Source organism: Fukomys damarensis, unplaced genomic scaffold, assembly GCF_012274545.1.
Source record: "Fukomys damarensis isolate Sample0158 unplaced genomic scaffold, DMR_v1.0_HiC HiC_scaffold_38, whole genome shotgun sequence".
NCBI lineage: Eukaryota > Metazoa > Chordata > Mammalia > Rodentia > Bathyergidae > Fukomys > Fukomys damarensis.
In genome coordinates this window covers 41,296,349-41,306,396 of record NW_022900950.1, presented here as the reverse complement: position 1 = coordinate 41,306,396, position 10,048 = coordinate 41,296,349, and the positions used below count along the sequence as shown (strand labels likewise).

The 10,048-nt window shown below is 32.7% G+C and overlaps 1 protein-coding gene across 11 annotated transcripts in view; it reads left to right on the top strand.

The window, feature by feature from the left end:
* The window catches only part of Postn (periostin), a 33,431-nt gene that overhangs the window by 8,259 nt on the left and 15,124 nt on the right, over positions 1-10,048 (top strand). For all 11 annotated transcript variants that reach the window (XM_019209197.2, XM_010635205.2, XM_010635200.2 and 8 more), the window contains exons 5-13: positions 648-812; positions 1,632-1,778; positions 2,284-2,425; positions 3,655-3,867; positions 4,486-4,620; positions 5,683-5,831; positions 8,613-8,749; positions 9,315-9,445; positions 9,882-10,012. In XM_019209197.2, coding sequence (XP_019064742.1) covers positions 648-812; positions 1,632-1,778; positions 2,284-2,425; positions 3,655-3,867; positions 4,486-4,620; positions 5,683-5,831; positions 8,613-8,749; positions 9,315-9,445; positions 9,882-10,012 — 1,350 coding nt within the window. The remainder of the gene's footprint in view (positions 1-647; positions 813-1,631; positions 1,779-2,283; positions 2,426-3,654; positions 3,868-4,485; positions 4,621-5,682; positions 5,832-8,612; positions 8,750-9,314; positions 9,446-9,881; positions 10,013-10,048) is intronic.

The following is a 10,048-nucleotide window of genomic DNA, read 5'->3' as shown; positions in this document are numbered from 1 at the left end:
TATATATTCATTTAAATCTTATCTGCTCTTCACAGTATATTTCCAAACCACTTTAAGAACAGCTAACAGTCCTCACTTGACCCCTGGAAGCATTTTCTTCTCCTTCTTTGCTAAATCAAATATATTTTACCTCTCCTGTATGATAAACTCTAGAAAGACTGGTACTTTGCCTTACTTAGTATTGATCTCTTATAGCTTTGAGAACAGCATGATATAATACATTGCATTGGATAGATTAAAAGGTACAGGATGGTTAAATTCTTGAATTTTATGCAATAAACATAAATCCCTGTTAAACTCAAAAATTGTGTACAAATATAGTATCGTGTTTTCCCACTTAAAATATTTTAAGTATTTAAAAATTCCATGTTCCCCTAAGTCTTTAATTTTATCTCAGTATCATCTCTTAATTGATATTCATTTAAAATTTTTGTTTTTCCCTTAAAAATACCCACTTTGTGAAATCCATGACTCCTAACTTAGTACTGAACTTACCAAATTAATTGAAATAATATATTTATATCAATTTTGTATGATCAACTGACAATACAATAAAAAAGTAACAAAATAATACAAATAAGGTGATCATAAAAATTTCAATAGTGGGCCAAAATGAAATAATCCTCTATCATTTCAATTTTCCCTAGGACATCCGTAGAGGCTTGGAGAGCAATGTAAATGTTGAATTGCTAAATGCCTTACATAGCCACATGGTTAATAAGAGAATGTTGACTAAGGATTTAAAAAATGGCATGGTTATTCCTTCAATGTACAACAATTTGGGGCTTTTCATTAACCACTATCCTAATGGGGTAAGTTTCACTTATAAAATGTACATTTCTGAGTAATGCTTTCCTTAATCTTGTCTTTGCTCTTTATATAATTTTCACAGAAAGAATATAGTACTAATGAGAATAATATAAATGCTAATATCATGACTTTTCCCTAAATCTAGAGCATGTAAGTGTTCAATCCAATTACTGTTCTCTACCAAAGATTGTGAGGTATGTTAGTTACACAGGCATAGATTTAGATGTTCTAAAAGGAGAAAAATCAGTAGTTTATGTGTTTTAAATATTAAGAGGCAAAAAAGAGAGTTACTAAGAGAATGCATGTGTTTTTCAACTACTCTCTGGCATGAGCTGCTTGAGGTTCTTGGGTGTTTGGATGAGACTCTGTGGGAAACTGCCAACAGGGTCACAGGATTGTTTCAACAGTCAAATTCCCAGGGACAAAAAGTTGATGATAAGCAATATTTAGGAAATTGTTGCAATGGAACTTATTTTATTTTTCAGAAATTATTTCACTCAGACCTTATTTTAGGATCAAATAGACTTCTTTCAGTGATTTACCAAACTGCATTATAGTTTATATGTAACTATAAAAGAAAAATTAATATGAAAAAAGTATTTTCCCTGTTTCCTGATATGCTATGTAACGGACTTGAGTTCTGAATCAGTTCTGTTTTTTCTCATTTTGTTTTTTTAGATAGAGCAATAATGTAAGTTTTCATTCACATGATTTGCATTCAGCTTACAATTACTAAAATAAATTTTTAAAACTAGGAATGAACTTGCGGTCTCAGTGGATAGCTCCGATTTCATAGCTTTAATTTCCCCAAATAATTATAGGTTGTCACTGTGAACTGTGCTCGCATCATCCATGGGAACCAGATTGCAACAAATGGTGTTGTACATGTCATTGACCGGGTCCTTACACAAATTGGTACCTCAATCCAAGACTTCATTGAAGCAGAAGATGAACTTTCATCTTTTAGAGTAAGTACAAGAGCTGATTCACTTGAATCATTGAATTCTCTCCATATTTCTTTTCCTTACAATCTAAGCATACTAAAAGGCTATTAAACAAAAAAGGTATAAATGTAGTAAATATATTTCATGAACTATATTTGCTTTACACAGAAGAAATCATCTCCTATGAAGTGATGTTTATATGGCCATGATTAACAAAGAATGATTAGCTATGGGACTGTAGTGTATTTGGTATATTTAAAATGTGTCCATCTCAGTTACTGCACCTACTGTTAGATATTGCTATCGTCATACAAATATTGGCAGAATTCCCATTCTGGCAAGCAGAATTAGAGTGAAATTGGAAAAGACATAATTGGTTTTGTCAAAAAGTAATATTTTAAAAGTCTAACAAGAACAAACTTCTGTAATGAAAAAATCAGCTCCCTCATGTCAGCTTAGGGTAAGAGTGTTGTAATTTTCCTTTGGCTTTGCACTATATAGGCATCTGAAAAGTACATCTGTGTTTCAGGCAGCTGCCCTCACATCGGACCTACTGGAGTCCCTTGGAAGAGATGGTCACTTCACACTTTTTGCCCCTACCAATGAGGCTTTTGAGAAACTCCCACGAGGTGTCCTGGAAAGGATTATGGGTGACAAAGTAGCTTCTGAAGGTAATAAAATATCTTCCTGGAGAAATCTCTTAGAAACCTTGGAGGAAAAGGAAATGAAAAAAGAGACCAGTTCTGTTCTTGGATTTGAAAAGAAAATACAGAAAAATGTTATTCAGAGGTATACAATGGAAATATTTTCAAAAATTCTTTGAAAGTAATGTATTCACAGATGCATCATGAAATTAAGTTTTGAAAAACATTGAAAAAGTAAACAGAGGCTGGGGATTTAGCTCAGTGATTCCACTGCCTGCCTCACAACTGCAAGGTTCAGAGCTCAATCCCTGGTACCCCCACCCCCCAAAAAAAAGAAAGAAAGAAAAGAAAAAGTAAGAAAGAAAAAAATCTTAATCCTAAAAATATCCTTAAGATTACATCCTTTTGTGTTATTTTCAAGTAAGTAATAGACATTAGGCAAGATTAACAAATTTTGAGAAAGACTATTAGATCATCAGATTTTAATATTAAATGCATATTATGCAATGTTTTAATTTTAAACTTATGCTAAGAGATGTATTTAAGTTGAGAAAGTTATATGGCTGTAAGGAGCCATTACTTACAGATACACAGAAGAATTGATTTCTTTCCAAATCTCCCTTTCTAAAGTCAGATAGATTTTACATTATGCTAGTATATTTAATATTCTCAGTCTATTCCAAAATACATTAAACCATTTAAGATATGATATTTTTAAGATGTGACTCTAGACCTACTTGAATTACAGGTATCTCCAGATGTATTTCATAGAATCATTTTTATTTTGGCCACTTTCTAGATGCTGTCTTGAGAGAAATGTTTCTTTAACTCATAGCCTTCATCAACCTGATTACAAATCAAGTGAAGATATTCTATTAGGAGTAAGATACCCCCGGGATATTTGAGAACAGGCATCACTGACAACATTATAAAACTTATTTTTCTCAGTTTCACATCAAGATATCCTTTCTTATTATAGCTGGAGTTAGATCTAAACATTTTCTAGTACTGCAAAAAATATTTCTGAAGCTGTTATTACATCCTACCAAGCTGAGCTATTCCTGATGGAGTTGGTGGGGAAATGTTTTTCTTAGATCATAAACAGTTAAGATTTTAAAATCCCCAGTCAATCTTTAAAACTTCCCTTCTTACTGTATTCATTAAGCATACTCAGTTGCACTAAGAAGCACATCTTTTAAAGGTTAAAGTTTAAGCTCCATGATCTGAAAGCTTTCTGGATTTATTTTATCTTCCAGCTCTCATGAAATATCACATTTTAAACACTCTCCAGTGTTCTGAGGCCATTATGGGAGGAGCAGTATTTGAGACCATGGAAGGAAACACAATTGAGATAGGTTGTGAAGGTGACAGCATAACAATAAATGGAGTCAAAATGGTGAACAAAAAAGACATTGTGACCAACAATGGTGTGATCCATTTGATCGATGAGGTTCTTATTCCTGACTCAGGTGAGCATTAATTCCAAACTTTTTTACTAATTATTACTTAGCAATTACGATGTCTCCAGAGTAAGTCCATGAAAAATGAATATACAGTATAAAGAGTGTTATATGAACCACTAATGCAAAATGATCACTAATCAATGAGCTAGCCGAGCACTCAGTAATCAGCTTATGCAGTCATAGACATTCCAGGTGCACAACTTTACCTTTTCTGGGTTTCTAACACCTAAAATTTACCAGTATTTAAAGCTATACAAAGGTTCGACAGGCCAGAGTGTTTTCTTAGAAAGGAAAGGGAAGATAGATATCAAAATGGCTCCTCTGGAATAATGAAAAAGCTGTGGCACACACAAGAGTAGAAAGAGATGAGAGGTGAGAAATAGAAAATTAAAGAAAACTGTAACCAAAGACAGAAAGATATTTTCCTTCTAAAATTCTTTGCGTTTATCAACAACTATAAAAACTAGAATCATCTTAATAAGGAAAGAGCAAGATGTCTTACTAGATCAACACTGCAGCAAATACCTTACAATCTTAAAAGAGAGCAAAGAATCAGTTTACTCATTTCATCATGATGATAATAGCAATGATTATATTGTCAGATGGTGATGGTTTATTTTACAGCCAAACAAGTTATGGAGCTGGCTGGAAAACAGCAAGCCACTTTCACAGACCTTGTGGCCCAATTAGGCCTAGCATCATCTCTGAAACCAGATGGAGAATACACGTTGCTGGCACCCGTGAACAATGCCTTTTCTGGTAAGTACTGGACACTGCTGTTCCTGCTTTCCCCTTACTATTTAAAAATATTATTATTAATTATTATTATTATATGCAGTAAAAAGTGATACATTTTTTCAAGATGTTGGTTAGTTTCTACATTGTTTGAATATATGATGTGCTAGCATTATATTGACTACTAAAAGTCCTACATTTCAAAATATTTTATTATACTAGGTCATGGTGTACAGGAAGTGATAATTTACAATAAGAAGTATTCAGTTATCCTGTCAATCTAATAATATTTCCAGCCCTCATAAAGATGCGTTAATAGATGCATTAAGTAAATAGATTCATTAAGTAAAATAAATCTCATATTTGTTTGGCAGAAACATGTAAGAAATAAAGTGTTGTGTTTTGTAGCTAAAAATTTGGAAATTTTAGGTGTCAATTTATAAATAAGTAAAAACAAGAGACTTTTACACACCTTCAAATCATGATGGGAATTACTATGTTTTTAACTGAATACTTGCTACTCACTGACAATATTTAGACTAATGCAAACAGACTTTTTCCAGAAAAATTATTTCACAAAATATTTAAATATTTTGTTACATAAAATTAGTAATTAAAGCACATTTTTATGTATTTCCAAGTATTAAATCATAATATAAAAATTAATTTAAAAAATCAAATTTCTAGTATGCTTTTATTCTCTTTCCAGTTAATAAAGATGAATTTACAGACAATTCATCAAGAGTCATCCTCATGACTAGTGGGTATTTAATTGTCAGCAAAAATAACTAGGCATTGTGAGCATGCAGCTTTTGTCAATAATCACTAAAAACCACCCTAAAAGAGACAGAGCCCATCGTCTGAGCTGCTTATAATTGTGTTATAATCATTTGATGCAATAGGTAACAGAGTTTTGAATTAGTCACTTGGATTGCTAGCCTTGACCTATTTGACTCATATTATCTAAGTAGAGGACCCACATCAATTGGATTAGAGATTATCCATTTTTGTGCTCTTCTCTTACCAGGAGAAACTTTAATGTTTTCCATATAAAATAAAGCTCTTTCTTAATGAATTTATTTATAGATGATACTTTGAGTATGGATCAGCGCATTTTGAAAGTAATGCTGCAAAATCACATATTGAAAGTAAAAGTTGGCCTTAATGAGCTTTATAATGGACAAATACTTGAGACTATTGGAGGTCAAAAACTCAGAGTCTTCGTGTATCGCACAGTAAGTGAATCAAAGCAAAAATGAAATATCCACTTTGACCTAAATGTCAAAAGACATGCACATGTTAAAGAATGTTGCTACAATTACCATTTCTTACAATTTTCTGAATGTAATTTTAATAGTAAGTATTTTTAAGAAGATGAATACACTGGGTAATTAATGTGAAGAGACTGAAGAAAGTACACCAAAAGATATATGTATTAATAATTCAGATAATTTGTATTAGTTTCATTAAGTAAATTCTGAATCATTAATTACTTGAAATTTCAGGTAGCACTAAAACCCCTCTAAAATAAGCTTTTACTTGATAAAATATCACATATAAGGTAGTTTTTATACAGAAACAAAAATGCAAGATGATGCTTAGTTGTATTTCATTATTCAAAAATAGAATCCCTTTTCCATAACTCTCAAAATGAATTTGAGGAGATGAATGAAGATTTCTGGACTCTGCAAAATGATTCCACAGTACTTCTGTCAGCAGGAAAGCTTTTACAAATAACACTTGTCAAAATTGCAGAGCAACTACTGAAAGTGTTCAATTTCTCTCCAGGGAACATTTCACCTACAACTAAAAGTCATAGGAATTCAGGCATTTCCTAGGATTGAGTATAGCATACAGGCTCACAACAGTTACACAACTCCAAGGAACACATTTTAAATTATGCAGTAAATCAGCTTCACTTTAAATTGTACATGTACATATGAGGAGTGATAAAATATATGGTGAATATTTAAATTTGTAAAATTTATGACCATAAAAGGCACATTGCCATTAATCCCCTAAAAATACTCCCTATCCCTGTACACACTTAAGCCATTGTTCTTGCAATTTTTCTTAAGCAGTACTGGAAATCCTTTTTCATATCTTTACCTACTTTGATAACAACAAAAATATGAATATTGTTACTGGGTTCCATCAGTGGAGAAGCAGACTTCTATAAACACCAGATCTAGCAATGCGCAAATTCTGGATTTTTTCCAGAGTCAAAAATGACCATTAGAAAAAGCATTTTTAATCTATCCAGGTCATCGAAGCAATCATGGTAGGGCAACTAGAGACATTCCCCAAAGCGGACTTCTAATCCCTCCTTCATAAAGTGGCAAGAATGATGCAATGGGATAAGTGTGTTTATAGGGTGGGAAAGTGTTTTGACGGGAATTATTGGTGATTATTTTACTATGATCTAAGCATTTACCATATTTTTGTTCACAGTTGTACGTAACATTTGCTCAAAAAATTATAATTGAATCAATAGTTTGTCCTATAATTTATTGGAGCTTACTGTCTAGAAAATACAGCAAATACAGAGGAACTGAGGTCAAGGAACTTTATGGTTAATATTGGCCTAAAAAATATCTTAAGAAATAGAACTAGAGAAAGAGAGAGGCAGGAAGGAGATATAGAAAGAATTAAATGTTAACATATACCAATTCTCCATAATGAATGGAATTATTATGTACTGCAAACATGTAATAATAATAATTTATATTTTAAAACAAAGAAAAAATAAATACATAGAAATATGTTTGCAAAAAAGAAATGCAGATTATGTTTAATAGATAATGTGAAATAGGAAGAAAAAGTCCAAAGGGGAAGGGGGAAGTTGTGGGAGTAGAGGAAAGGAAAGAGGGGAAAGGAATAAATATGAGAAAAAAGATTCTTTGTGACTAGAGAGGGGTGGTGGGATTGAAAGGAGGGCAGGGGCATAGGTACAAAAATAAGAACCAAGACATGTCATGTACAGGTACAAATTCCCAATGATGAGTGGCATCATACTGTATACCTAAAATGTTGACGGGGCTGTGGGGAGAAAGGAACCCTTCTCCATTGTTGGTGGGAGTGCAGACTGATACAACCACTGTGGAAATCAATATGGAGATACCCCAGGGAGCTAGGATTAGAGGTCCCATTTGGCCCTCTGCAGAGTATCTTTCCAAAAGAATTAAAAGAATCATACCATAGTGATATATGCACACTCATGTTTATAGCGGCACAGTTTGTAACAGCTAAAACTTGGAAAACCCAAATGGCCATCAACTGGATACTGGATAAAGAAGATGTGTTTTTTTCTATACAACAGAGTACTACTCAGCCATAAAGAATGAGAAACTAGAAACATTTGTACCTAAATAGATGCACATTGAGGCTGTACTCTTAAGTGAAATAAATAGGACACATGAGTAAATACTGAATAGTTTCTCTGGTGTGAAAATCTAAAAGTGTAAATAAGTTTCAAATGGTATAATTGATAGAGTGAAACAGAAAGAAAAAGGGTAAAGGGGAAGTGTGAAGGCAAGGGGAAAGAAAATAAGGGAAAAGAAAAAAATGTGAAAAAAGGAAACAAAGTCTCTGTAAATACAGAAGAGCGAAGGGGGTAAAGGGAGGGCAGGGGTATGGGGAAAAATAAGAACCAAGATATATCATGTAAGGGTACAAGATCCCAATGATAAATTGAACTGTATAGTTTGCTTTAAATGTACCAATTAATTTAATTGGGAAAAATTATATAAAGGAGGAAAAAAAAAAAAAAGAAATGCAGAAAATGTAAAGAATGGAATTCCATGACAATTTTTGTAATTTTCTCACAAAAATCCCTACCTGATTCATAGGGTAGCTTGACTAATGGTGGGAAATGTGATTACATTAGAAATGTGTAGCTAGTACAAGTGGCCTCTCAGAAGATTATATACTATATACAAACTTAATTAGGCAATTGCATCACATGGATATTTTCAAGCAAATGAAAGGACATCATGTATTTTTCTTTGCTGTGCTAGTCTGTCTGCGTTGAAAATTCATGTATGGTGAGAGGAAGCAAGCAAGGAAGAAATGGTGCTATTCATGTGTTCCGAGATATCATCACACCAGCAGACAAATCCTTCCACGAGAAACTAAAACAAGACAAGCGCTTTAGGTAAGCTTATTAGTTGTACCTCTACAGAATAATGAGACTTATTAGCATATTTTTGTTTCAGTTAGTTTCCCAAGTAGGCATTTGTTTCTTGTGTTTCTCAGAATAGAAATTAGAATATGAAGTGCACAGAAATTTTCTCAAAATTGATGTTTTAAATCTAGCATATATATGCTTCCTAATATGTATGATTTGATAAAGGAAAATCTAATAGACTGAAATACTTCTTGCAAATTTTGTAACAATTGAGATTTTGAAAAATGATAGTACAGCATATACTACCAAATACTATTTTATAGAATATAAAATGAGAACAAAGTTGTTATTTCATTATAAAGTCTGATCTTACAAAAATTTTAAAGATAAAAACAAAGATAAAGAAATTTAAAGGTCATATTTTATATTCAAAACTTTCCACGTGATGAGTTTTGCATTTGAAACACATGAAAACACATGAGAAACTGTTTGTTTCTCTCCACAATACATGGAATCTCTTCTACCCTATGTATTGTGGGTAAAATACTTAAATGGAAGCCTAATAAAATAAATATACATCCTTCCTGCTCAGCATCTTCCTCAGCCTACTGGAAGCTGCAGACTTGAAAGATCTCCTGTCACAGCCTGGAGAATGGACTTTATTTGCACCAACTAATGATGCTTTCAAGGGAATGACAAAAGAGGAAATGGACATTTTAATTGGTGAGTAGAAGAGAATACCAGATATTTGCTCCATGATTTTAGGATCTTCATTTTTTCTCAAGCTTTCTTGCCCAGGTGGCAATCTAAACACTGTTCCCTCTTTCATATTTGTGGCGAGCTTTAAATTTCCTTTAAGTGCATTTGAGATGTGTGGAAGATCATTTCATTACTGTTCTTAAACTTCTTACTCTGTTTTTGTCCACTAAAAATACACAATTATGTGGCAGCATAGGAAATAGTCATCATTATTGAAACTAATTTAATATTTTCTTCAAATAAGTTGGTGGCTGAAATGACTAAATATTTTAACATAACTGTGATTCCAACTTGAGGGAACCATGGCTCTATAAGAAAATACAGTGTGGAAGAAATGCTCTTCTCCTAGGTTCTCATACTATGAAAATGTGATATAAAAAAATATATTCTTTCCATCTAGGGGACAGAAATGCTCTTCAAAACATCATCCTGTATCACCTGACTCCAGGAGTTTTCATTGGAAAGGGTTTTGAACCTGGCGTTACTAATATTTTAAAGACCTCACAAGGAAGTAAAATCTATGTGAAAGGAGTAAGTCATCAAGAAGGAATATCTGAAAGTGTTCAT